This window comes from Dryobates pubescens, chromosome 14 (assembly GCF_014839835.1).
Source record: "Dryobates pubescens isolate bDryPub1 chromosome 14, bDryPub1.pri, whole genome shotgun sequence".
NCBI lineage: Eukaryota > Metazoa > Chordata > Aves > Piciformes > Picidae > Dryobates > Dryobates pubescens.
In genome coordinates, this window is record NC_071625.1 from 29384274 (window position 1) to 29411888 (window position 27615).

At 44.4% G+C, this 27615-nt stretch overlaps 1 protein-coding gene across 1 annotated transcript; it reads left to right on the forward strand.

Moving 5' to 3' along the window:
- Positions 1-27615, forward strand: PIP4P2 (phosphatidylinositol-4,5-bisphosphate 4-phosphatase 2). The gene is made up of 7 exons (XM_054167422.1): positions 1-223; positions 6466-6614; positions 7962-8068; positions 9848-9971; positions 18499-18551; positions 24944-25034; positions 26050-27615. Exons 1-7 carry the CDS (start codon positions 118-120, stop codon positions 26191-26193), a joined length of 774 nt encoding a protein of 257 aa, XP_054023397.1. The 5' UTR covers positions 1-117; the 3' UTR covers positions 26194-27615.

The following is a 27615-nucleotide window of genomic DNA, read 5'->3' on the forward strand; positions in this document are numbered from 1 at the left end:
CATTCCCAGCCCCTTCCTCTGCGCTCCTTCCCCTTCCCCGGCGCTGCCGGCCCGGCCGCCTCCCCGCCCTCACTGCTGAGAGCCCCGGTAGCGGGAAGGGCCCTTCGCGCCGCAGCTATGGCCGCTGAAGGGGTGGACGAGCGCTCTCCGCTGCTCTCCGCGCCCGGCTCCGGCAATGTCACCCCGACCGCGCCGCCCTATTTGCCGGACAGCAGCCCCCGAGGTAAGGGCGGCCGCCTTCTCCTCTGCTCGCCCGGCGTCGTCGAGCAGCTACCGCTGGAGCTGTGCTGGACAGGGGGGCTGATGCCGGCCGAGGCGCCGCGGGGCTGGCGGCGGGGTGTGTCGGGCCCTGGGGGGACTCGGCGCGGCTCTCGGGACGGGGGCGCGGAGCCCCTGCGCCTGCGGGGGGGACGCGGCGCCTGTGCCCGCTTGCGGTGGCGCGGGGTCTGCCTTCACCTTTGTCGGCAGGCGAAGGTGCGGGCTGCAGTGGGGGACGGTAGGGCTGGGCTGGGGGTGCGGGGCTGGGCCGTGGGGGTGCCGGCAGGGCATGCCCTCGCTTTGCCCCAGCAGCGGAGGGCGAGGTGGGGAACAACAGGTAACGCAGCCGAGGGCCGGTTAGGCCCCGCTCCGGCAGCGCTCCGGCGTGAACTCTTGAAAGGGAGAAAAAATAAAACCTTTGCAGTGTGAGAACAAGCCCGAGCCGGTCTGCTTGTTATAACTCACTCGCATGTCGGGGCTTGCAAGGTAATTGTTGGGCTTGGGTTCCCCCGTGAATTAGGAGCAGGATTAAGTAACAGAGCCCTTGCTGTGCACAGCTGAGCGGGGCAGGGCGCTGCGGGCGGCAGTCGCAGAGGTGTGAGGCAGGAGCGGCCCAGCAGAATCCAGTGCGCAGATGTGCGCTCTGGCTGCGGGCACCATCGCAGTGCCCTGAGCCGGAGGTGCCAGCTGATCAGCTCCTGCGCTGGCAGGCGAGCTCAGAGGAGGAAAAGGCTCGTTGCAGTGTGGTAGTGGAAGTCCAAAACCACTAGGATGTCCTTGCAAACACGTTTCAAGGCCACCGCTGGTTTTGGCTTGATTTTTAAAGCAAGTCAGATACTGTAGTCACAAATCTGGAACCGTGGCTTCATAATAAGGAATTCACTTCATTGCACAGACTTAAGAAAATCATCTTATTGATCAATACTGAATATTCAGTAAGTAGGTGAAAAAAAATGTACTCAGAATATACACATTAGGAGGCTTTCAAAATATATTAATAGATTTTTTTTTTTTCTTTTTTCTGTTTGGTTACATATTTTAGAGCAGTAAGTGTGGGTGGGGAGACAGCTGAAGGAATCAAGACTAAATAAGATTAGTGTAGCTTTGCTAGCAGTAGCCTTTAAAATGTAAGATTGCAGTCCTGATCTTACTGGCTCCCATGTGTTGGCCATTTCTTAAGGGTTTTTATGTAATTATATAGACTTGTGGCATATGTCTGTAACTAGGATGCTCTGTGTGAGCAGCTGTCAGGCATGAACAATTTTTAAACTCGTGGAAGGCAAGTTCTCTTTGCCTTGAGATGAAAATGTTTATCAGTTAGTGCTGTGGCTGTTACTCTCTGTCCACTTGCATTTGGAACTGCACAAATGAACATCAGCCTGAAAAACAGCCAAGGCTGGGATTGTTTGTTTTTCTTTTTGGTTGGTTGGTTTGTTGTTGTTTGTTTTGTTGCTTGTTTGTTTCTCAAGTTCTGTAGAATAGGCATCATCTCTGAAGTTTAAAAAAAAATCCAGAATCCACCTTAGTTAAAAAAAAAAAAAATCCAGAATCCACCTTAGTTTAAAAAAAAATCCAGAATCCACCTTAGTTTAAATTCAGGTGTGCAGAATAGACCTTGCCTTGTAACTATTCCTATTGCATAGATTTCAGTCTTCTAAGAAGGTCCTCATAGGTTTATAAAGTTATGAAAGCACATGAGATCAGTGACTCTTGTTTGAACCTAGTGTAAAACCCATCACCTGGAAACAGGCTGGACCTCAAATGCTCATTTCAGTTGGTAGCTGTGCCCTGCTGTGCCTTCGGTCCCTGTCTGTAACTCCTGCTAACCAGCCTGGCTCAGGTGGTGGGGTGTGGTGCTGGAGATAAGGGAGGAGGAACCACAGTTTTCTTGAATGTCAGGCTTCTCTTCACAAGTTGAGGATCCTTTGTTTGCTCAGTTCCCAAGCAAGCATACAAGGTGGCTACTTCAAAACTTACAAAAACATGTCTGCATGACAAAATTTTGCAGAGCTGTGACATGGACCTGATTTTCTTGCTGTGTCTGTTATCTTTAGTGAAAGGACCTGTGCAAGCTAGAAAGCTGCTTCCAGCTAACGGGCAGTCCTTATCTCCCCAGCAATTTAAGTCTAGACACAGAGGGATGGAGCATTCTCTTGGGGAGATGGGGGTTTTTTCCAAACCCCTTTCTGCAGAGCTTCCTTGTTTGACATCACCTGACTGGTGGTGAGCTTCAAAGGAAGGAGGAAGCCCTTTGCCCTCCAAACTACCACCTGAATGCACTTTAACAGTTTTATTCCTGTAATTACCTACTGTGCCAAATATGTCATCCTGAGTTTTAAATTAGAGGGGCTATGGTTTGAAAGTATCCTCCTCTTCCTTTGTTGGGCTACAGCTGAGACCCAGCTGCCCCTTCTCAGTGTAAGCAGGTGGGTGGTTGTATATTGGTGCTGGTTCTTTGTTCCCAATGATGGAAGCAAGCAAGGTATTTTTAATGTGGACACAGATCGTGGTACTTAAGAAACTTTTCACAGAGGGTGAGGCCATCAGTTCTGCTCCCAGTAGCAGGGTGGTTATTCGGTGATTTGTTTGTTTGTGTGGTATGTTTGGTTGGGTTTTGGTTTGTCTTTCTCTTTTTTTTTTTTTCTGGTAGGATGTGTCTTTCTTTTTTCAGTGGGGTTGAGGGCTTGGTTCAGGCTTTCTCAGCTCTTAACTTCCTCACTTCCTACCTCCCATGTTAGGATAAAGAATTTTGGGGTTTGGGGTTTTGAATCCAAATAAACTAAACCCAAACCAAGCTAATTTTTGTTTGACCTAGGTAGTGTGCAGTTGGTTCCCTGTGGTCACTGCCCTTTGGATCCTAAGGGAGGAAAGTGCACAAATGCCACATACTCAACCTTAGAAATTCCTTGTGGTATCTTCCTGTGGGGGTGAGGAGCGGATTGTAGGTCAGAGTCAGGTGTACTGCATGGTAGGGCACTCTGCTAATCTTGCTCAACTAATCACTGCTGGATTTTACTGTTTCCCAAGAAAAACTGATAATACAGCTGTAAACTAGTATGTCAGCTGCAGGAAGTTTTAATATCTCATTAAACATGTCCTGAAACCCCTGGTGTGTACATGCAATTCACCTACCGCCCAGTCCCATTCAACATGAGGGACCTTTATGAACTGAGTTTAGATGTTACAGTTAGCCTGAAATTCAAGCTGTCAAAAAAAGGAGAATAGTAATACCAAGGTATGTTAATGGGCTTTGGCACCTTTTTGTTAAGATCTAATGAGCAGCAAATTCTGAGGCAATGCCTTGATTATTATTTCTTTTACCACTTCCCCCACTCCCCAGTTTACTTCTCCTTAAACTTAATTTTGATGGCTTTTGCTTGTTAGGTTGTTTTGGAACCCTTCCAAATGCACTTTTTCTTTAAGCATGAAGGTTGCAATGCCAAGATCCCTACGGGCTTTCTACTCTGTAGCAAATGTGATTTGCTGCAGAACCAGGCTGAAAAGCAGCCATTATTTGCTTCCTATCTGAAATTTGCTGAGCCAGCAGGACAGGCAGAGCAAGGCTGCTTACCTGGAAGCTGAGCAGCTCCAGTGTGAGGCTGGAGGATTGACTGGGAGGATCTGTAGGTGCTCAAACACCTACAGTTAACCGACTTCTAAAATCCTAAGAGCTGTCATTTACAAGAAGGGCATAGAATATTGTGAATGTCTGAAAGGGTCTGCTTGCTTGATTCTTAAACAATCCAGGATTGTGGAAAACTGACAGGCTGCTCTCTGTGTGTTTCTCTTGTTGCTTCTTGGTACTTTCAAGATACTTCTTGCCTTTCCTGCCTGCCCTGTTCCCAACTGATAGAATTGAGATGTTGTGCTTGAAATGGAGAGGACAAAGCAAAGAAATTCTGTAACATGATCATTGCTTCTCAAAAACAGCAGCCTCAAAGCTGGGATTGAACTGCAAGGGTATCTTGACAGGGAGTTTGGTGTTTGGTCTTTTGTTTTATGGCTACCTGTTCTAGCCAGAAAGTGTGTCAGCTGCTGGCTGCAGGAGCACTTGAGCAGCCTGCTCACAGCTAAAACCACCATGCAGCAGCCTTGGGTTTTCCACTTGGAACTAAGACTCTCTCTTCCCATCATTCAATCTCAAACCTGGTTTCTGCAGTGATCTAGTAGACTTGAGATTGTTTCCAGCTGCCAAAATGTGAGGGGGTTGAAGTTTTGTCTTGTCTATCTTGTAGTATGGCATGTGGCAGTCTTGTACTGAAAACAAGGTATCACAGTACTGCCAAATACTCTTGTTCTTAAAAACTTCTGACTGGATGCTGTGTTTCCTCAATGTAATTCCTCAAAAACAGAATAAATCAAAACAAGATTCTTTAAGTGACCTGATCTTGCCAAGGATCTTGGTTTCTGCGACCAGTGTATCAAGCTGAAGGTTTGAAGCTCACTTAGGTAATGGAGTATCAGTTTGTATGTGACTTCAGAATCTTATTGTTGCATATGAGTTGGATTTGTTTCTCTGCTGAAGTAATTCAAATATGTTGGGGGTGATAGTGAGACCCTGAAAGTATCTGCTTTCCTTATGCTGCCTCTGAGTGAAAATCAAACACAGGTAGGGTTTCTTGTATCCCTCTAGCTTATGACAGTCACTTTAAGAAAGGCTCACCACTCCTTCACTGATTTATCAGCTTGAAGTTGGGCTTTTCAGCTTTGATAACAGCCAGTGATTCCCCTTGCCACCCCTCAGCACTGAAGAGAGCAGTACAGGCTGTTTGTAAGCTGAAATCAGGCTGAGTTATTGCTTTTCTGAAGATTGTATTGGCTGCTTGGAAATAATTAGGAAATATGTTTATTGAGGTCCCAGGCCGCAGACCATTTCAATTTGTCAGTTCAAAAAAAAGTGAACTACAAAATATGCCCATTCCTTCTCTGCTTACCTGAAGAGCCCTGAGCTTTTCTTGATGAAATGAATGCTGGTGCTATTACATGCCAAATAATTGCAGTAATAAGCATGTGAGAGGTTGCTGTGTTGAATTGTTTTCATTCCATGGATTCTTAAACTGAGAAGGATCTTGAGTCTTTCCCCCCTCCCTGATTTGTCATGGGCTCAGGCCTGGCAAAGCTGAAATCTGCTCTTCCACAGGGGCCTGAGGCCACTGTTCTCCCTTGTGTTAGCCTGTCTTGTGTGACTGAGGGCTTCCTTGTTCATCTCTCTATTGGCTCTTGGACAACAAAAATGTCTGCAAGTCTTAGAAGCTCAGAGTTCAGTTCATCTTGTTTTCTTCAGGATAGGATAACTTTCTGTTGTTGCTCTCAAAACAAAAGCTCTTCATGCCACTTCCCATCCAAGATTTATTTCCTTAACAGGACTGTTCTGCATCCACACCTGTAGTGTTTGTTACTGTATGATAAACACTTGTCTGCGTGTTTTGGTCTCTCCAGGTGTTTGTAAGTGCTGGTCATGGTCCTTTGCCCTACCTGTGTCTTGTTCTATCTTCTGGATTGCTTGGTTTATTTCTTCAGAAGCCAGTCTTTGATTGTTACTAATCTGTGGTGTGTTTGGGATTTTACTGAGGCTGTTTGTATGTTGTTGTTTGGTGTTTTTTCCCCTTTTCTAAAGACTGTAAAAAGTTGGTATGAAAACACTTGCATAGATGAAGCCTTTGGATCCATTTTTTTTCTGGTGTGACTTAACAGTGTATTTCTGTTGCTGGTAAGCTTTCAGGTGCCTTTGATGTTTGGGTCACAAAAGCTGTGGAGAAGGGCAACCAGCAACAGAAGAAGAGGACACAGTCTCAAGCTGTGCCAGGGGAGATTCAGGCTGGATGTTAGGAAGAAATTCTTCCCAGCAACAGAGATTGGCCATTGGAATGTGCTGCCCAGGGAGGTGGTGGAGTCACCATCCCTGGAGGTGTTTAAGAAGAGACTGGATGGGGGCACTCAGTGCCATGGTTTAGTTGATTAGCTAGTGTTGAGTGATGGGTTGGACTTGGTGATCTCAAAGGTCTTTTCCAACCTGGTTAATTCTATTCTAAAACCAACTTAAGTTTGTTTCATGTTTACACTTATGAGCTTTTTGTTTGCTTGGGTTTTTCTGTTTGTTTCTTTGGGTTGTTGTTTTTTGAGGTCGTGACTTCAGTCTTTGCTGACAGTGTGTTAGGATCCCCTAAACCTTTTGTTTCTCAACTGAGTTTTCCTGCTCTCTTGCAGCAGAGCTTCCTCCTCCATATACTGCCATTGCAAGCCCAGATGCCAGCGGTGTTCCTGTCATAAACTGCCGTGTGTGCCAGTCACTGATCAATTTGGATGGCAAGCTGCACCAGCATGTTGTCAAGTGCACAGTTTGCAATGAAGCTACGGTAAAATGGATTCATTTCTTTTAGTGTTTGCTTTTTTTGTTGGAAGTTGAAATGTGTCATTGGTAGAATTCATCTAAAAAGGCTGAGTCCCTTCCTGCCATCCCTGCACAGGAGCTGTCAGCACAGCTGACTGCTGGTGTAGCTGTCGTGCAAGTTCAAGGGCCGCTGGCAGTAGGATGGTCATAAGCAGTTGAAATAAATCTTGGTGCTGGTGAGCTGGCTGCACAGGATACTGTCTTCTGGGGAGGACAAAAAGCAAAGATGTCAGTTTAAACAATTACTCTTCTGTAGAGCACACTGAAACTGGTTTTGGTGGGTTGAAGAGAAATGAACAATGGAATTACTTCGAGAGTAGAAGAAATGAAGTAACTAACCCACACCCCTCCCTGGATGTAGGCTTTCCTCCTCCAATGCTATTCAGTCAATTTGTTAGCTTGCTAACAAACCACAGCACAGCACTTTTGAAACTCATACATTGTTGTTCTTTTCCAGTGATCACAGACCTTTTTGCTCCTCCCCCCCCATTTCTTAATTCAAGTCTTCAGTATTTAGCCTCCTGCTTCCTGCCAGTTTTAGTTTCAGAATCTGATGCTGTAGCTCTTCACAGCTACTAGGTGCATTTGCATGAAAATGGGTTTATTTTATGAAAATAAAGTATGACCAGAAACAGGAAGCCTTAAGACTGTAAGAAAACTTCCTTTTTTTCTTAAGACACTTCAGAGTAGGGAACCTGCCATCAATACTGACTTTCCCTGCTGATATATAATGTTTCAAGTTAAACAAAGCATCTTGCAGCTTTGGTTTGCTGTATGAAAGGGACTTGGAAACTTGACTCCCAGGTTGGAGAAAAGATAATTGCAGCACAGGTTAATCTGACATTACAGTTCAGTGGTGGCTACATGCTCTTAGTGACTGAGAACCAGATGTGATCCTTTCACTGCTGTATAAAGCACTGGGCAAGGAGGCTTGCTTGATATTTTGACTGGTTCTTAAAAAAAGCTACTGCTATTTAAGCTCACATTTAAAAAATAATGAAACTGAAGCCTTGAATCCTTCACTGCTGAAATAGGAAAGGTTTTTCCATTAGTTTGCAGAATCTCTTTTTTTGTGTGTTCTAGGGAGGAAATTTGCACTTCTTTCTCTGGGAAGAGAGAGAGCGCTTCTAATTTTATCTGGAGTCCAGTTTCCACTGTAAGAGGAACTGTATTTCTCTGGTAGCAAGAACTTCTCACTGAAGTTGTTCTGCTTTGTCACACTCTTATGAGGGGGGGAAAAAACCCAAACAATTGCTATAACTTCTGATGTGTGTTCTCTGGTGTTTTGTTTTTGTGTTTTTGCTTTGTTTAGCCAATCAAAAACCCTCCTTCAGGGAAGAAGTATGTTAGATGTCAATGTAACTGTCTCCTTATCTGTAAGGACACGTCTCGGAAAATAGGCTGTCCAAGACCAAACTGGTAAGAGTGACAAATGCCTTGAGATGATTTGCTTTAGAAATAAAGGTGCTCTTTGTGTTTAATATTTTAAAACTAAAAGAGGTTCAAGCCTGGGCCTCGAGGCACAGACACTTCAAGAGCATGACTGCAGGCACAGGTTGTGTTAGTGTGAATTTTGATATTTTAATTTTATTCATTTATTTCCTATTAAAGAGGGGGAGAAATGATGTATTTAGTGGTCAGCTTAAATGTATTTCCCATTTGAGCTGCTTCCTAAGGAACAAATGGTATAAAGAACAGAGAAGAAACTCTCTTGTTTAAGGGGATTAACATTCATCACTTTTTGTAAACTTCATTATAGCAAACACACAGGTTGCTCACTTTGCCTCCTTCAGAGTGGTGATTTCAGAATGAAATGGGAGAGGGATCTGTAGGTTGGCTTCAGTCCTGTCCTCCCTTCTTACACTGAGTTTTTAATCTCCTCACAGGCAAGATTGCCATAGTGAGCATTCTTACCATTTGGCTTAGGGTGTTCGAGATCTGCTGAGGTAGGAGTTGTTTGATTGCAAGTGGTGGAGTTTTAACAGGAGAAACTGGGATGAAGGCTATGTTGAGGACAATGGAATGGGAGCTCTACCACATCAAATGCCCTCATCCCCAGTATGGTGGGTATTCTGGTTTTGAAACAGTGGAGGAGGGAGGGAGACTTCTTACAAATAGAATAAACCAGGTTGGAAGAGACCTTCAGGATCATCGCATCCAACCTATGATCTTGAAGGTCTCTGCCCACCAAATAATACAGTCTTGGATAACTTCAGAATATTCCAAACACTTCCAGAGTGAAAAAATGTTTGAGGTACTTCATTTGCAGTACATGGTATGTTTGGTAACCAAGCTGAATCAAAAACTTCCTAATGTTATTAAAATAATCTCCAAAGCATGTAGCTCAGACGTGTCCCTAAGCTAGCCTCTGTATTTGTCTGCTAGAAGATGAGCAAAGTTGAAGTGCTTTGAAGGAAGAACAGAGCTGAGTGTATGGTCTAAATGGGAGGCTCCAGACTGAAGGGAGGCCATCCGGAATACCATTTTGGTTGTATATGGGGAGAGATAGAGTGCAAGTTAAATAATACCTGAATTTTTCCCTTCATGTTTTTCATGCTAGGAAGTCTGATCCTCATTCTGCTCTGAGTTGGTTCATTTGGGTATTGTCACTTTGGGTGGACAAATTGTACAGTTAAAGTGGAAACATCTTGAGCATACAAGTAAATACTTGAACTTTTTGAAGGCACATCAATTGTATTTAGTCAACCTGGGGTGGTTTTCTTTTGTATTTCACTTAGTTTGAATGGAGTTGTTCCTGCACAAATGTTGATGTGCTGCTAATATTGATATGATTGACAGTAGCATGGAAGGGAAGAGTATCTGTCTTGGGAAGGAGAGCTAGGTTATGGCAGAGTCCTCACTCTTTCTACATGATTCACATGGGTATGTCCATTCCAATTCATGAGCTTGCTTAACCTGGGTATTAAGATTTAATTTTCCTGAGGAGTTTCTCCCATGTGGTGGCAAGTCTTTGATCTCTGCAGCATTCTGGCTGGCCTTACAGTGAAAGAGAATGTTACCAAAACTGAAAAGGAAAGCACTTTAGAGCCCCCCAAACTGGTGCATTATCTGTTTAAGAAAAGCAGGCTATATTTTAAAAGTGTAAAATATTTGGTAGTAACTGAGTTAATTGCTTAAACTCCTTGTGCTACTCTCTTGCTGGCTTAATTACATGTGCATCTAATGTTCTTAATGCAGCAGACGCATCATTACTCTTGGTCCAGTAATGCTGATCCCAGAAGAGCAGCCAGCTCAGCCTGCCTTGCCAGTCCAACCAGATGGAACTAGAGTGGTATGTGGGCACTGTGGAAATACGTTCCTTGTAAGTAAAGCACCAGATTCTCCTCCTGACTTACTGTGCTATCCCTTGAGCTATTTGTTGTAAGCACTTTAAAGAGCATACTGCCTCACTCTCTGGCGTCACTGAGGAGCTGAAGCTGCTTCTGTGCTCATATTGCTATGGATGTGTGGTCTCTATTTGGTTGTCTTTACATGCATTTCAAGAAGGCTTCTAACAGTCTTTCTGTGAATGCATGAGTAAAGCCCAAAGTTGGTCTTGCTGCTTAGTGATGTGATAGTGGTAGAGCTGGAAAAGAAAGCTGTACTTCCAAGTTCTGTTCAGTGCAATGCTGGTTGTGTTCTGCAGTGGCTGAGGACAGTTCTGCCCTTGCTTTATGGACCCCTGCAAGCTGTTTGTTATGGCACTTGCTCTTAGTTTCTCTCTGAGTTGTTACAAAGCTGGAGATCTTGGTTTGCACATGAGGCTGTCTGTTGATTGCAATTTGGAAGTAAAGAATGCAAGGACGCTCTTTTGCTGTTGAATTGTCAGTATTTGACATGGATGGCTGCCATATTTGGCTTTAAGAAGGATCTCTGCAGTACACAAGTTTAGTTTTAGCTTCTTTAGCCAGTAGTGCTCAAATGTTTGTCAGGTTTGTGACTTCTTGGAAATGGCAGGGAGAAGCGATGCAGCTGATGAACTTGCATAATGACCAGAGTGGTGGTGTGTTCCTTCAGCAAGAGCTCCTAGGATACATAAAGGCCAGAGAATGCTCAAATACATAGTGTGAATGGAAAGAGGAAACTAGGGCATGGGATTCCATGTTGGCTTGGTTCAGCAGTGAGAAGGGTTTGCTTGAGATGAGCTCTGTAGTGAAATAGACTTGTTCCTTCAAATCTTTAGCTTTATTGATCAGTGGGGTGTGCAATAATGGCTTAACTACTGTAGCAGATGATAAATGCAGGGGGTGGGAGATGGCTCAGCCTTATCTTTTAAATAAAAGGCAACTAGAGATTTGATTATGAATTTGCAGGTGGTGTAGTATCTGAGAAACCATCAGAGGGTTCCTTGAGAAATACTCTATCAGCCATTTCTACCTATAGATTGGGTATATTCCTATTACAGCCCTTGCTGAAGATCAGTAGCTGTAGCCAGAGATAGCTGCAGTGGGTTTTCTCTTTGCTTTTTTAAAAGTACAAGTGCCTGTGTGACCTTAACTAGTAAGAACCCTGTAGGCAGTATAGACCTGTGTTACTAACAGGAAACTACTGGATCTATGGAAGAAAAAGACCATCTGAAGTATATGTTATAAACCAGGAATCTTTTATTAAAGGTTGTCTTTAAGGTTTGTTTTTTTAATACAGTAACATTTCACAAACTGCTCTGTGCCTGCAGGATCACTGTAGTTTAATGCAGTCATAACTAAATATTACAATGAAACTATGTTTTCTAGCACAGCTTCAAAACTGCACAGGCAAAAGCAGTGCTGTAGAAGAGTTGCAGTATTGAGTTTTCATGTGGTTACAACATGAAAGACCACCTCCTCTGTGTGATTTTTGTTGTTTATTATTGCTTCTAAGGGAGAGTCAGTCTTGTGGAGTAAAATTCTCATTGCTGAATTATTGACTTATCTTTGGTGTCCCTCAGGATCATGGGAGTTTAATTTGCCTTTATTTGCTTTCTATAGGTGCAGCACAAATTAATTCTGTGTTTCACACTATGAGTTTATTTAGGTGAATATAAGTTTAAAAAACACACAAAAGCCCAACAACAAATCAACCAACCAAACAAAAACCCCAAGCCCACACAGAAACCCCCTCCATGAAAAACCAACCAACACATTTAACATTTAACACATCCAAGTGCCGGGTTCTGCACATTGGCCACAGCAACCCCATGCAGAGCTACAGGCTGGGGTCAGAGTGGCTGGAGAGTGGCCAGGCAGAGAGGGACCTGGGGGTGCTGGTTGATGGTAGGCTGAACATGAGCCTTCAGTGTGCCCAGGCAGCCAAGAGGGCCAATGGCATCCTGGTCTGCATCAGGAACAGTGTGGCCAGCAGGAGCAGGGAGGTCATTCTGCCCCTGTACACTGCACTGGTTAGGCCGCACCTTGAGTCCTGTGTCCAGTTCTGGGCCCCTCAGTTTAGGAAGGAGGTTGACTTGCTGGAGTGTGTCCAGAAAAGGGCAACAAGGTTGGTGAGGGGCTTGGAGCACAGCCCTGTGAGGAGAGACTGAGGGAGCTGGGGTTGCTTAGCCTGGAGAGGAGGAGACTCAGGGGTCACCTTACTGCTCTCTACAACTACCTGAAGGGAGGTTGTAGCCAGGTGGGGGTTGGTCTCTTCTCCCAGGCAACCAGTACCAGAACAAGAGGGCACAGTCTCAGGCTGCGTCAGGGGAGGTTTAGGCTGGAGGTTAGGAGGAAGTTTTACACAGAGAGAGTGATTGCCCATCGGAATGGGCTGCCTGGGGAGGTGGTGGGGTTGCCATCGCTGGGGGTGTTCAGGGAGAGGCTTGACAGGATGCTTGGTTGCAGGGTTTAGTTGATTAGGTGGTGTCGGATGATAGGTTGGACATGATGATCTCGAAGGTCTCTTCCAACCTGGTTTATTCTATTCTAAAAAACACCCCCACAACCCACACCAAAACAAACAAAAAACCCAAAACAAACAAAGCCACCAAAAAACCCCTCCAACAACAAACCCACAGGGGCTGGGTTTGCCCATAACTACAAGATTATGCCTTAAAAGCCTAAGTTTCTTCATTTGGAGTTTGTCCACATGACTTCAGAGCTGGTGGCTGCTATAGGGAGCTGCAGCATTTTCAACTTCATGGTCCCATCAGCTGGTAAGACCTGTTCACCTCTTCGTGGTGTGTCAAAAAGAAGCTCTCAAAATCACTGGAAGTTTAAAACTTGTATTCTTCTATGCTGAGTTATCAAAACCCAAACTTTTTTGCTCCTTTTATGCAGCTTTCCCACTGTTCTTTGGCTGCTTCTGTTTTTTCTGTTCCTCAGTTTGAGGGTCTACTCATTTTTGTCACTGAAGAAAAATCAGAAAATTGCTTGGCTTTGAGAGTCAGCAGGGAAGCAAAGAAATAAAATAGTGCTTTAGCCAGCCTGGAAACTCAGCTTTTGTGAAGGTCTTTCTGCCCTTTTACATCTCCACACTGCCAAGCAAGTAGGTGCATTTCTCACCAACCCAGTAAGCTTGGCAGTTAAAAAGTAAATAAATAGACAAACCAAGCTAGAATCCCTGGGGTGGAAAAGTCAAACTGGCAGTTGCTGCTTCTGTGTTCTTTTAAGAGTATCATCTTGTTCACCTCCTTTCCAAGACCTGGTTGTTGGGTGCTTTTTTCCCCCCCTGCCATCTGAAAGCAGAAGCATGGGCTGTGCTTTCCCTGCCTCTGCACCTCTGGTATGTGTGTTATGAATTTTTAAACACGTGCTCTGTGCTATGGAGCACCTGCAAGTTTCTCTGTCCCATCTGGGAGAATGGCAGTGATGCTGCAGCTGAGCTGTTGCTACTTACTCACATTTTGTTCATCAGATTATTCGTGTAACCTGATAGGGTTCTCTTCTGTGTTAAGGATTTCACTGTTTCTGTTTCAAGTTCAGACAAGTGGAAAAAGTGGTAGGATACGAGCAAGGGGGGGGTAGGGGGGGTGTTGGAGGATAAGAGTTTTAACTGTTCCTGATGAATCTGGTTTGGGGCCTCTTGAGAGCTTCTGGCCTTGACCTGTGGCTGAGTTACTGCTTCTGGCAGCGCTAAGTCATTCATTCTCCACAAGCTCTTCCAGAGGTCTCTGCCTGGGGTGATTAGTGACTTTCAGATACTGACTTGCCTTTGGAAGTGGTGGCAAGTAGGGGAGGGGTATCCCTGTGTCCCCCTTCATCCTTTCCTGCTGTCAGAGCCTTAAGGTCAAGAAGTCAGCAGCAAGCTGCCGAAGCCCCAGGCTGTAGGCCAAGCACTGTGGTTTGTCAGCTGTGCTCTGTCAGTGGTTAAAAAAAGGGCAACTGATCAAATATTAAATGTACTACTTTTAAAATAATTGACTAGCAAACCCTTTCAGATCTTTAGAAAATTAAGAAACATTTTAATCTGCAGAAGTACTTTGATTTCTCAAAAGACCTGGCAGGAGTGGGGAAGAAGCTTGTCTAGCAGAAGTAGCTGTATGCAGGGATATGCCTTTTGGTTTTTCCTCCATTGAGACCTATTTTAGTCTCTGAAGTTTGACATATACTCTTCCAGCAAATCCCTTGAAGGATATCTGGATTTGTCCACGTTTCAGAGCTCTCTGAAACCCTCATCTGCTTCAGCACATCTAACCAGGGATTTGGGCTATTGTTTATTGTGTTGCTTCCAGGAGAGAAACACAGCTTGTGTTGTTGGCAGGGAGCTCAATTTCGTGTAACCTCAGGTTTTCTGAATGGCATGAAACTGAATTAGGTGCTTTAAAGCACTCTGGAATATGAGTAAAAAGACCAGCTTTGAGCATGATTTAAAGTACTTCTTAAATCCAATAATTAGACTGTGTAGGAAAATAACCTTTCCCCACTATGCTAATGTGGCCTGGCTTCTTGTAGCTTGAATATCTTTCTGCCTTTCCCCTTTTCTTTCTGCAAATGTGTCTGAGATGTGCAGAAGGCACCATATCAGTGCTTCTGCTGCTTCCAGGTCACTCTCAGCTAATAACACTTAGCAAAACCTGTTCTGTTCTTTCCACATCAATATTTAGCATCCAAAGGCATTCCAGTTTGTGCCCATTGATAAGTATGGCTAATAATCAGAAATCCTAAAATAAAACCTTAGATCATTAATGAGTAACTTCTTAAATAGAGTTGCCCACCCTGGAATAAAACCAATAGACAGAAGTTAAATTGAATTACAAACACTTTTTATGTATCACACAGTATCACCAAGCTTGGAAGAGACCTCAAAGATCATGGAGTCCAACCTGTCACCACAGACCCCATGACTAAACCATGGCACCAAGTGCCATGTGCAGTCCCCTCTTGAACACCTCCAGGGATGGGGACTCCACCACCTCCCTGGGCAGCACATTCCAATGGCGAACAACTCTCTCAGTGAAGAACTTTCTCCTCACCTCCAGCCTAAACTTCCCCTGGTGCAGCTTGAGACTGTGTCCTCTTGTTCTGGTGCTGGTTGCTTCTGTTTCTGGAACTGGAGCACTTGGTGCCATGGTTTAGTCATGGGGTCTGTGGTGACAGGTTGGACTTGATCATTTTTGAGGTCTCTTCCAACCATGGTGATTCTGTGAAAGAACAGTTCTGAAGAGGCCTGTCTTCATCTCTGGCACTGACAACCACACCTTATCACACTCTTCTTGTGTAGTCCCAAGTGGAACTGAGTAGTTTTTGACAGGGATGCAAGCAAATAGTCACCTTGCTCCTCTGGCAGGAGTGTGAAAGAGTGAATTAATGCTCCTGAAATGCATTGCTCAGGTGGGGAGCATTACAGATGCTTTACTTGTATTAAGGAGTCAAATATAACTGTGCTGAAACAGTTTAAGTCTTTGTAGGAAAAAATATTTCAAACTAATATGTAATTGGTGTTGTAATTGGATACTTCAGAACCAGGAGAAAAATGATGGGTTTCTGGTAAGTGGAGAATTAGACCCAAATTAGAATGGACCTGCCTCCAGCTGAAAGGCAAGCAGAAGAGAGCTGTGGTTACAGTATAAGAGCTTACAGAATGAGGCACAACAATCTGCTCCTCCTTGTTCAGGGTGGACATTTAAAATGTGTTTAATACTTCTGTTCTCTCTGAATGAAATGTAATTGAACCTGCTGGGTTTAAGTGAATATATGACTGGGTATCCTCTGGTTGAGGTAGTTCTAGGCATTACTTTCACTGAAGGCTGTTTACCAGACTGGTTTTAGTCTGTGCATGGAAGGTTATGACCATCCCATGTATGGTTTGATAAGTCCCCTTTTAAAATGTCATGTTCATAGCCAAGAGTGTTCTCTATTCTTTGTCTATATCAGGGGGTTGGAGCACCCCTGCTATAAGGATAGGCTGAGGGAGCTGGGGGTGTTCGGCCTGGAGAAGAGGCGGCTCTGGGCAGACCTAATTGCAGCCTTCCAGTACCTGAAGGGGGCTATGGGAACGATGGAGAGAGACTGTTTGCAAAGGCCTGCAGTGATAGGATGAGAGGCAATGGCTTCAAACCAGAGAAGAGCAGATTTAGATTGGATGTTAGGAACAGGTTCTTGTGGTGGGTTGAAGTATCCCATCAACATTAACTCAGCACAACTAACTCAGCTGGAAGGAAATGAAGCTGTATTGACAGGCAAAAACTACACTCTACAACAGGATGCAATGAATGTGTGCAGACATACAGGATTTACAATATTATACAGATATTTACAATTGGCAAATAACACAGAAATCCTCCTGGCCTCCCTCTGGTGTCCCCCAGAGACCAGGGAAGCTGCCCCACTGCCCCTTCCCCCCAAACCTCCTTCTCCCTGTACCAGAAGAGGAGTTGAGAGAAAGCAGTGTTAGTTCTTATCTTTTCTCAAGGCCAGCCAGAAGCATTATTCTCTTCCCCAGTGAGAGCAGAACAGCCAAGCCAGAGGAAAAAGAAAAGGAGTGGGAATGGAAGTGAAATGTGGAAGGTTGTTATGGTACAGCTTTCTTGTCCCAAACATTCTGTCCAATGAATTTGTTTAGAACACCCAATAGTGAATTATTTATGTTTTTCTGCTTGAAGTCTGCAGCTAAATTTTGAAGGCATAGCCTAAAACAGGTCTTTATTATGAGGCTAGTGGAACACTGGAACAAGTTGCCCAGGGAGGTGGTTGGGGCCCCATAGAATTGTTAGGGTTGGAAGGGACCCCAAGGATCATCCAGTTCCAACCCCCCTGCCATGGGCTGGGATACCTCACGGTAGATCAAGTTGCTCACAGCCACATCCAGCCTGGCCTTAAAAACCTCCAGGGATGAGGCTTCTACTAACTCCCTGGGCAACCTGTGCCAGTCTCTCACCACCCTCATGGGGAAGAACTTCTTCCTAACATCCAATCTCAATCTACCCATATCTAGCTTTGTTCCATTCCCCCCAGTCCTGTCATTACCCAAAACCCTTCAGCTTTCTTGTAGCCCCCTTCAGATACTGAAAGGCTACAATTATTTCTCCTCAGAGCCTTCTCTTCTCCAGACTGAACAACCCCAGCTGCCTGGAGATACTTGAGGTGATGTTCGACAGGGCTCTGGGCAGCCTGATCACAGAATCACCAAGGTTGGAAGAGACCTCAAAGATCATCAAGTCCAACCTGTCACCACAGACCCCATGACTAGACCATGGCACCAAGTGCCACATCCAATCCCCTCTTGAACACTTCCAGGGATGGTGACTCCACCACCTCCCTGGGCAGCACATCCCAATGGCAAATGACTCCCTCTGGGAAGAACTTTCTCCTCACCTCCAGCCTCAATCTCCCCTGGCACAGCCTGAGACTGTGTCCTCTTGTTCTGGGAGAAGAGACCAACTCCCTCCTGGCCACACCCACACTTCAGGTAGTCGCAGAGGGCAATGAGGTCTCCCCTGAGGAGCCTCCTCTTCTCCAGGCTAAGCAACCCCAGCTCCCTCAGCCTCTCCTCACAGGGCTGTGCTCAAGGCCTCTCCCCAGCCTTGTTGCCCTTCTCTGGACACCTTCAAGTGTCTCGATGTCCTTCCTAAACTGAGGGGCCCAGAACTGGACACAGGACTCAAGGTGTGGCCTAACCAGTGCAGAGTACAGGGGCACAATGACCTCCCTGCTCCTGCTGGCCACACTATTCCTGGTACAGGCCAGGATGCCATTGGCCTTCTTGGCCACCTGGGCACACTGCTGGCTCATGATGTTTAGGCAGCTGTCAATCAGCACCCCCAGGTCCCTCTCTGTTTGGCAGCTCTCAGCCACTCTGACCCCAGCCTGTAGCTCTGCATGGGGTTGCTGTGGCCAAAGTGCAGCACCTGGCACTTGGATTTGTTGAATGCCATCCTGTTGGATGATCTGTTTGAGAGTGTCCCTGCTGATTGCAGGAGGGGTTGGACTAGATGACCTCTGGAGGTCTTTTCCAAGCCAGCCCTTTCTGTGATCCTAGCAGATGTCTGTACAAGTTTTATAAAACATGAATGAGCTGATCTTTCTGTGCACACCTGCCTTTCACACAGAATGCAAGGGGTGGGGAAGGGTGGGCAAATGCATCTCTCTGTAGTGGTGCCAGAGGAAACACGTTTGTTTGGGTTCAAGGCATATTCCTAGTTGTGGAAGTAAGAGAAGGTTCTGTGTTAATGTTGTGTTGGCCATACTGTGCCTGTGGGTGAAAGCACGTTACGTCAAGTGAGTCTCGTAATGCTGAGGCAAGCCATGGGAAACGTTCACATGGAGATCCCAGTCCTGTGTTGCCACTGACAAAAGGGCAGCCCATTTATGGAAGAAGGCAAGCAATAAGTCAAAGAAAGCCTGAGAAGCAAAATGTTTCACAGGGGCATTTAGCATGAAGTACAACAAACATTTTCTCAGGCCAAATTGTCAACCTTTTTCTTCCTTCTTTTTTTACAGTGGATGGAACTGAGGTTTAACACACTAGCAAAATGCCCACACTGCAAAAAAATGTAAGTTCTCTGAAAACAAGGTTATATAAATTAACTAAGTGTTTCTTCTGTACGAGTCTTTGGAGTAAAATGTGTCTGCTGTGCTGATTATTTTGCCCTGCTGCTGTGAGTGTGGAGGCTAAAGGGCACGTTATGTGCACATGAGTTCCCCATGTTCTATGCACGGACCAGGAACTTCAACAAATCCAGCCTGCAGTTATTAAAATGCTCTCACTGAACTGCTAGAGGCCAAAATAAGCTGCTCACACCAGACAGGAGTGGGTTGCTAAAATTAACAACTGATGTCCTTGAAATTTTTCTCCATGTGGTTAATCAGGGGTCACGTTTGACTGCAGAACTTGAATTTGCCTTACTGTAAAAGCCAGGCAAGGAAAGAGCCTTGTCTTGACTGTTTGCATAGCTCAGCAACTAACTTGTGTTAAACATCTTAATGCATTAATCTGTTTACTGCTGTGTGGAATAATTTGACTGCTTCAGTAAGGAGGAGAAATCTAGAGCACAAGAAGTAGCAGGGTTGTGGGTTTATTTTGGGTTTAGGGGCTTTTTATGGTTTTGGGTTTGTGTGGGACTTTCTGAAGTTTGACCTTTCTTATCTGAGGTCAGGAATACTTCAGTTTGAATTGTTGGGGGTTATTTAAAAGCTACACAAATAAGATACTTTAAATTTCTATGGAATCTCAACCACAGGGGATGAAATAAGACTTTAAAAACATTGCTTCAAAACTGTCCTGAGAACCACAGCTGTGTTGCATGTTGTCAGGGAGCTAGCAGGTCCCTGAGGAAGCAGAAGGCTTAGGATGAATGTGCTGTAGGTGCTGGCATAGCCTTTCATTGGGATTGAAATCTGTTACTGGAGTATTTGCCAGAGCAGACAGTCTAGTGGTGCCTTCCACCTCAAGAGTGTAGCTGATCAGATGTGGAGCAGTGGCTGTGTTCTAGCTTGCTTAGGTCAAACTCATGGTCTTGATGAGAAGTTGCTTTGCAGAAGTGTATTTGCTGGCTAATTGCATGCAGTCTTTTAAATCCTGGTGCTTGGTGGTTTGGCTTGTTTGGTTTTAAACTAACTGCAATTATGTTTTATATTTATCATGCCACACTTGATAGCTGACCTCAGCTTTCCTCTTGACCCTCCCTAGGTACAGAATGATTTGCTGTTTAACCTTAAGATAACCCAAAACAATCAACAAAAATCAACCAAACAAAACCAACAGCAGAAAAACAACCACTGCAAGCAGCAGGGCAAAAATCATGCCATCTGATCTGCTGATTTATGGTGCTTGTGTTTTAAAAGCCAGCTGGACTCTGAGGTTTTCTTAGCCTTTTTGCTATACAGTGCAGAGCATGCTATGTATGGAATAATAATACATACAATATAAATATATGTCTAATAAACCCAGAACCTCTGGGGTTCAGTCTGTGACAGTCACAGCCTGTGTGGCAGCTAACTTCCAGAGTACAACCCAAACCTTAACAAATGGACACTTCTGTCCTTGAGCTGAGGATGCAAGCTGTGAAATACTGTAATTGAGCTTTGAATGAGTTGTTTGGTGTCTAACCCCCCTTTGAGGTGTGATGGTCAGTTCTGCACTTCCAGGAGCACAAACATTGCTAATGCCTGGATTTAGGGCACAGCATAGGTGAGGCAGAGCTTTGAGTCGTGATGATGAAATAACTGCAGTGACCTGCTGCTTTCTATCAGGTCTTTTAGGTTGTTGTACCTGTAGCTAAGTAGTCAGAAAGGAATGTGGGGTTATTTCATTAGTGGCTGATTAGTCAGATGCAAAACTGTTCATTCCTTCAGTTAATGATTATCACTGTGAAAAGGACAGTGTCAGGCTGAGGCAAAAGGTACCGTGAGTCACAGCAGCAGCAGGTTTTTACAAGAAGATGTCTGCTGAGACTTTTAGATTCTCAAATCATTTTCATGGCTCTGAGTCAAACAATTGTGAAAGTGCAGTGAATCTCTGCAGATAGCTTGTTTGTGACCACCTACACAGCTTGATGGAAACTAGCTCGTGGTATTAATGCCTTGTAGAACTGCAGGGAAGTTAGGAGTTACTCCTGGAAAGGTTAATAACAAAACAATCTGCAGGGAAAATGAAGTGGTTGTGCCTCAGTACATAGAAAAAGGGATTTAGGGGATGCTGGGGGAAACAGGACCTTGGGCTTTGTATTTGCTACCACCGTGGTCACATTTCTTTTGTGACCTGCTCTTTCTGTCTCATTGCCCTGTGTTCTCCTCCCCATGCCCCCAGGAGTCTCCCTTTTTTGCAAAATAGCTTGGAAAATACAGGAAATGAGCTGTGATGCAGAGAATAAAGTCATTTCTTTGGTAAAAGGCCAGATCTCTTTGGAAATGGACTACAAACTTGATCATGCCAGTGTAAGTGTGGTGTTTGCTGAGGCCCTGCTGATGCTTCTGCCTGACACAGGCCCTCAGTTGCATGTTTTCTGCAGCACTGGGACAACAAATGTAGCTAATGAGGACATTGTTGCAGTATAGTTTTAATTAGAGTGTAGAGGATTACCCTTGGGAATGGGCAACTGGTTGGTTGGGGTTTCTTGCTGTGTTTCAAAATACAAAATGCCAAATGTTTTCTCAGCCTGTTTCCCAAAAGAGGCAGAGTTCTAAGGAAGGCTTCTGGTATTTTTCTCACTTCATGACAGAGAAGCAGCAGGAACTGGGTTTTGTCTGTTAGTGTCTTTCCTAAGCTGTATAGTAAACCATCCAGAGACTGCAGGGTCATGAATGCAGTTACTGGAAAGGGAATTGCATGGTACAAGTTTTCACTTCAGAATGTCATTATTTTGTTGTTGATGATTGTTTGTTTAGAACCTGCTATTTCTTTTCCTTTTTAAAGTCTGACAAAATTATGAACCCCCAATGAAGGGAACAGTTTTACCCTCTAAAGTCTGCAATACCTATAGGAATGAGAGAAATGTTGCAAGTTTGTCACTGCTGTGGAGGCTGCTTTCAGCAGTGCTATTCAAATGCCAGCATTTGGAAGGTGCTCTTCCTCTTAAAAACCCTTCTCAAAGCATGTCTGAAACCCTGGCAATAATTCCTATTATTTGGAGCACAACCCCCTGCCTTCTTTCCTGTGCTACTCTTTTAATAGCCTCTGTCCCTCGTGATGGTTTTCCTCTCCTAATTACTACCTGATGCTAAATTGGCCTTGGTGTCTTTGATATCTGCTGCCCCAGAGCAAAGGTCTGGAGATGCCTTTGCTTCCTTAGCAGCAGCCCAGAAAGACTGCAGCCTTCCAGATAGCTTTGTAGTGACTTCACCTTCCTTAGGCTCACCATGGAAACAGCTGCTTCTGTGATTTAAAAGTGTTCTGGTGACCCCAGTTTTAATATTTCTAATTGAGATGGTCAGAGTTCCCACAGCTGGTAGGTTTTGGAGTAGGGTTTCAGCTTTCTTCATGCAAAATTAGTTTGGGGTGTTTTTTTTATGTGTAATTTGGGGTGGGTAGAGGGAAACTCTACCCTCTAAAGAGTGGCCCAGTGGCTAATATCACTGTTGTGAGATGAAAAATAAGGTTGGTTTGGATTGCTAAATATTCCCAGCTCTGCTATGTGGCTGTAGAAACTTAATACATTTATTTCCTTGTCATTTTATGTGGCCAGAGAAAGGTACTTAAATTCAGACATGCTCTGCATCTCATTTCTGTGGTATGTGAGGTGATGCTTTCCTCTCCTAGCCTTTCTTACTGCATAGGAGGCCATGGAACTTGAGAGGATCACAGCGTGGTGGGGTTTGGAAGGGACCTCTGGAGATCTGCTCTGGGTCCCCTGGTTCACCTAGAGCAGGTTGCACAGCAGCATGGGTTTTGAATTCCCATTCCCTCTTGTCCTGTTGCTGGGGATGTGCAGCACCTGCAATGTTGTGATTACAAACACAAGAGGCTCAGTCAGACAGCTCTGAAAGTGAAGGTCTCTTTCCTGAGATGAACTTTGTCTCGGTGTGAAGCTGCCAGTGCAGTAAACACCATCTGTGTTTTAGGTGTATTGGACATGACATTTCTACCAGCTTATCTTAAGGTATCCAGCACTCTAATAGAATTAACTTTCTGAGTGCAGAGCCAGGAAATCCTGTAAAGGAGGGAACCTAAGGTCGGTTTGGCAAGCTCAGTGCCCATCGGGTCAGCTTTTGGACACGCCTCCTCCCTCGACCCCGTGGTGAAACTTTGTTTGGGTTTGTTTGGTGTTTTTTGTTTGTTTTCTTGGAATTAGAGAACCTATCCCTCTTCTAGAATAGCTGTAGAAGAATTTAGGGCAGCTTTTGGGGTGTGGGTGTGTTGGCAGAGGGTGGCACATGCATGAGAGGGTGTTAAGATATCATTCTTTCCTCAGCTGGGCATTTTCCCTTTCTAATCACACCCCACACGCCCTGGCAATGCCATCCCAAATGTAAATGGTGAGGCTTTTTGCCTGGAAACTCCCTCTTCTTCAGAAGTGCAACAGTTGGCTTCTAAGTGGCTACTGTATTCAACCCTTGCCTAGCAAGATGAAGCTCAGCAGGTTGGCTGCAGGGCCATGGGGTTTTTTCTTTTTCCCTTGGAGCATTTTAGAAATTCCTTTTAAAGAACTAATATTGGAGTAAAGCTGCTTAAAGCAGTCTATCTGAAAGCTTCCTAAGATGAATGCTTAAAAAATTGTAGTCACATGCTGAGCATATGAGGCCTTACTATGTGGTTAATTAAGAGGAGGCAGAAATTTGGTCAGTCATATGATAGATGCACTACTTCAGTAGTTCAGCAGTGCTTTTCTTCTTTCAGACTTTTCTCTGGAACATGTTGAACTTCCCCTTTGCATCTTTGAACACAGAGTACAAGCATCCCAGAATTTCCAAAGGCATGGGAGGAAGTGCTCAGTGCTTCAGGATGCCTCAAAGCTACCTGTAAGACAGATGGCACATGTTCCATGGAAGCATCTCTGCCTCTCTAGTCAGTGTCACAGTATAGTAGAGGTTGGAAGGGACCGCAAGAGATCATGGGGTCCAACAGCCCTGCCAGAGCAGGATCCCTTAGGGCAGTCTGCACAGGAATGCATCCAGGTGGGTTTTGAAAATCTCCAGAGAAGGAGATTCCACAACCTTCCTGGACAGCCTGTTCCAGTGCTCTGTCACCCTTACTGTAAAGAAGTTTCTCATGTTGAGGTGAAATCTTCTGTGTTCAAGTTTTAACCCATTGTTCCTTGTCTTACTACTGTGCATTACCAAAAAGATCATGGCCCTCTCCACTTGACACCCACCCCTCAGATATTTATGCACATTGAGATCCCCTCTCAGTCTTCTCAAGAATAATTAGCCCCAGAGACCTCATTCTCTCTTCACAGGGGAAGTCCTTTCAATGGACCTACATGTTCACTGTTTTTCAATAGAACAAAGTCCTGTTCCAGTTTTCCTCATCGCTATAGCTGTGTGTGACTCAAGATGTATTTGCTGAACAATGCTGAGTTCTGGAATAAGTTTTCTAATTTATCTTAAAGACTGCAATGTTCTGTTTGTGGTTTATATTCTGACTGAAGCACTGCAGTAGTTAGCTTAGCACAGCAGGTAGAGAGACAAAGCTCGGTTGTCTTGGAGTTCATAGCCTAGATGATGAGCAATAGACCTTCCAGGGGATCTCTTTACTACCTTGGTTGTCAGCAGTGATTTGTGCAAGCTCATATCACTTTTGGTGACTCTAAAAGAACTTGTCATGTTTTTGAAGTGGCTGAAACTGACTTCAACATGTCTGAAGGATTTCAGTCTTTGGAGATGTTGAATGTGGAAAAAAATTCCATGGCTGTGACTGAAACACTTTGGGGTTGTTTTTGTCTTCAAGAAACAGGGCAGAATTTAGCTACTTACCAGTACTGAGTCACCATGCCAGGAACCAGTGCAGATTATTATTGTTGATGACACTTAGTGGTGGTAGAAATGATTTCCAGCTATACACATACAGTAAATGTACTAAAGCCATGTACAGATGTGTTAACAGTCTAAAGGGTGGCTTACAACCTACCTGGAAGCTGCAAAGCCAACTTGGGTTTCACAGTCCAAAGGCTATTGAAGATAGATGAGCTCAGTGTGGATGTGAGAGGCAGAGCTGCTCAAACAGTGGGTATGGCACCACTCTGTTGTAAGCACCTTGATTTTTAGGTACTGGATAATCTTCAGCACTCCTTCCCCTTTAAAGCGAACCTGGACTCTTGTCTTTCACTGCTTGCTGTCATTGTAGACTGCCTACAAGTTTATAACCTTCAGATGGTGTATGTGTATTGCCATTCTTTTCTTCCTCCCTTTAGACCGAGCAGTTGCTATTCATGTAGGGGGTTGTTTGTGGCTGGTTGGGGTTTTGTTGTGGTGTGTGTTTTAATTTGGAACACTGTTCATTTTCTCACAGTTCTTCTGTTGGAAGTGCCCTGCCACGGAGACGCTGCTGTGCATACATCACAATTGGAATGATCTGCATCTTCATTGGAGTGGGATTAACTGTGAGTGAAGGACTTATGATATACTTGCAGCTGTGTGCAGGGCTGTGCATGTGCAAAGGAAATCCCCTGCTTGACTCGGTGTTTGAGTCAAAGCTTCTCACTTTGTGCAGGTTTTGTCACCTCTAGTAAAAACATGAGCTTAATCATCTAGGTTAGCCAGAAAAATAGATGTTCGGGCACTTTGAGTCTTCACTGTAGAAATGCCAGAACATCTTGCTCTTGCTAGGGCTCAAAACTTCCAGGTTTCCAGAAGTACACATTGCTGTGTAGCCAGGAGTGTAAGTTTTACTGCAGCAGAGTGCAGTAGGATTCCTAAGTTAGGAGCATGTAGATACCTTTCTAAATTGTCCCAGCTATAAGGAATGAAACCAGGTAATAAGCTATTCATTTATGAATTAAAAGGCTTAGGTAGTTTTCTGAGTAGTAAAGTAACAACAGTCTGGCTTGCTTGGCTCTGAATATCTGGTACTGGTTACCAGAGCCAATTTCCTCCTCAGCAGTCCCAGAGAAGTACCTTTGAGGAAGTAACTGCAGTGGAATCCTTGTGTTTCTCATTACACCTCTAAATTCTGTTACAACCTGAATTCTGCTATGTGTGAGCTTGGAGGAGTTAGGAAAGGTTTTCCAGTTTCCCTAATAAAAGCCAGAAACATAAAGAGTGAGAGACAGATTTCTTCTTATATCTACATATATGTATTAATTTTTAACAGCATTTACTGAGTATGAAAACACCACCATGTGTACCCAGTAGCTTGTGTAACCTCCATCCTTGGGAGTTGTCTTTGAGACCAAGCTGGGTTAAAAACCCTGAGCAGCTTGGTCTGAGCTCAGGGTTGGCCCTGCTTTGACTGGGAGGTTGGCACTAGAGAACTCCTGCTGTCCCTTCCAAGCTCAGTGATCCTGTGGCTGTGTAAAATGAAGCTAATATCCGATTTGTCCTTACCAAAGCACACTGATTTGCTGTCCCCTGCAGAGCAGCTGTCGCTGTATGTTTGACACTTGGCTTCTCTCCTAGGTTGGCACGCAGGATTTCGCCAGGCAGTTTCACGCGACGTACGTCTCTTGGGCTGTTGCTTACCTCTTAGGTTTAATCTGCCTCATCCGAGCCTGCTACTGGGGAGCCATCAAAGTCAGCTATCCAGAGCACAGTTTTGCATAGAGAAATTGTTAGGTTAGAGCGGATGAGCATCTAGCAGTTCCGGATACTACATCTGGGACACTTTTAAAACCTCTCCTGTAAGGATTCCATTCTCTTCAAGGTAGTTTTAAGACTGGGGGTCTCTTAAGAACAAATGTTCATTGCACTACATAATATGCAAATAGTTTGTTTTGCTGCTAGATTCCCTAGCTCTGAATACTAAAGCTGTGTTTACATGTTCATAACTCTTGTCTTTCTAGGTGTTGAACTCTCTTTCAACAGACAGTATTAAGTTTTACATTTCCTTCGTTCCGTTGAGAATCCGTATGCCATTTTTTCTAGCTCCGTCGGGGTTCCAAAGCAAGAGTGTTTATAAGTGTTTCTACAGTAGCTTCACCTTTGTACTTAACATTTTAACTCAAACTATATCCAAGTGGCTTGCTTTAAAACCTAAGCAATAAGCGTTTTGCTTGAACTGCTTACTGTATCTTTTGCCTCAGATCATAGTGACCTTATTCAGGAAGTGGAAGCTGCGGGTGGGCTTCGGCAGGCTGACACTGCCGCGAGAGGCATTTGTAAACACTTGGATGCTTTGAGGTTTTTCAGGTAGAGAGATGCTATTTTGGTAGTCCAATTGAATTTCCATTTATCCAGGATTGGATTTCAGTTGGGATAAATGCTTTCTTCTCCAGGATCCTGGGACCTAGGTGTTTGGTTTGGTTTTTCTTTTTACCTGGCAAATCCTAAAAGCCATGCTCGGACGATGGAACTTAACGCTGGTGACGCCAGTAAGTTCCTTCACAGGGTCTAAGGGAAGCATTTCATATGACTTGTTTCATAATACTTCAACGTCATGTAGGTGGCAAGATGGTGATGGGTTGCCTCTTACTTCCCTCTGATCGTGTCAGGCCTTCCCTGCTGGGGAGAGCTGTGCACCGGTCACTGCAAAGGGAGACACTGTAACTTCACACGAGCTGCTGTAGTGAGAAAGCGAGCAAGCTAGTACTTGGCCCATTCCATCCAAGTGTATCCAGTCAGCTTGGCATTGACTTGCTGAGAGAATACGGAAGCAGAAAGCTTTTTCTAATGATGTATTCACAGAGGACTGAGGGACCAGTTCTTGCACTGCCCATCTTTATCGTTTTGAACAAGTTACTGCTAAATTCAGAAGGAATGTCCTGAGTGAGTTAGACAACTGTAGTAATTTAGGTAAGGGGGTCAGATGGGTAAATTAATGTGGATGTTTCAGGGATACATGTAATTTAAATTATCTATGTTCCTGCTAGGACAGAATGATACTGAAATGAGGATTTTGGAGCACAATAAATGTAAATGATCCAACTGTAAATGATCTGTCTTTGTATGATGCTAAATGTATAAAAGCAGTAGCTCAGGATTACAATGTACCTTTTACAAATAAACTAATAAAGAAATAAAGATTAT

Excerpts from the sequence above, each read along its gene's own strand:
- PIP4P2 (XM_054167422.1), top strand. The coding sequence starts at position 118 with ATGGCCGCTGAAGGGGTGGACGAGCGCTCTCCGCTGCTCTCCGCGCCC. Across the intron at positions 224-6,465 it reads GCCGGACAGCAGCCCCCGAG|CAGAGCTTCCTCCTCCATAT; the intron begins GTAAGGGCGGCC and ends GCTCTCTTGCAG. Across the intron at positions 18,552-24,943 it reads TGCCCACACTGCAAAAAAAT|TTCTTCTGTTGGAAGTGCCC; the intron begins GTAAGTTCTCTG and ends ATTTTCTCACAG.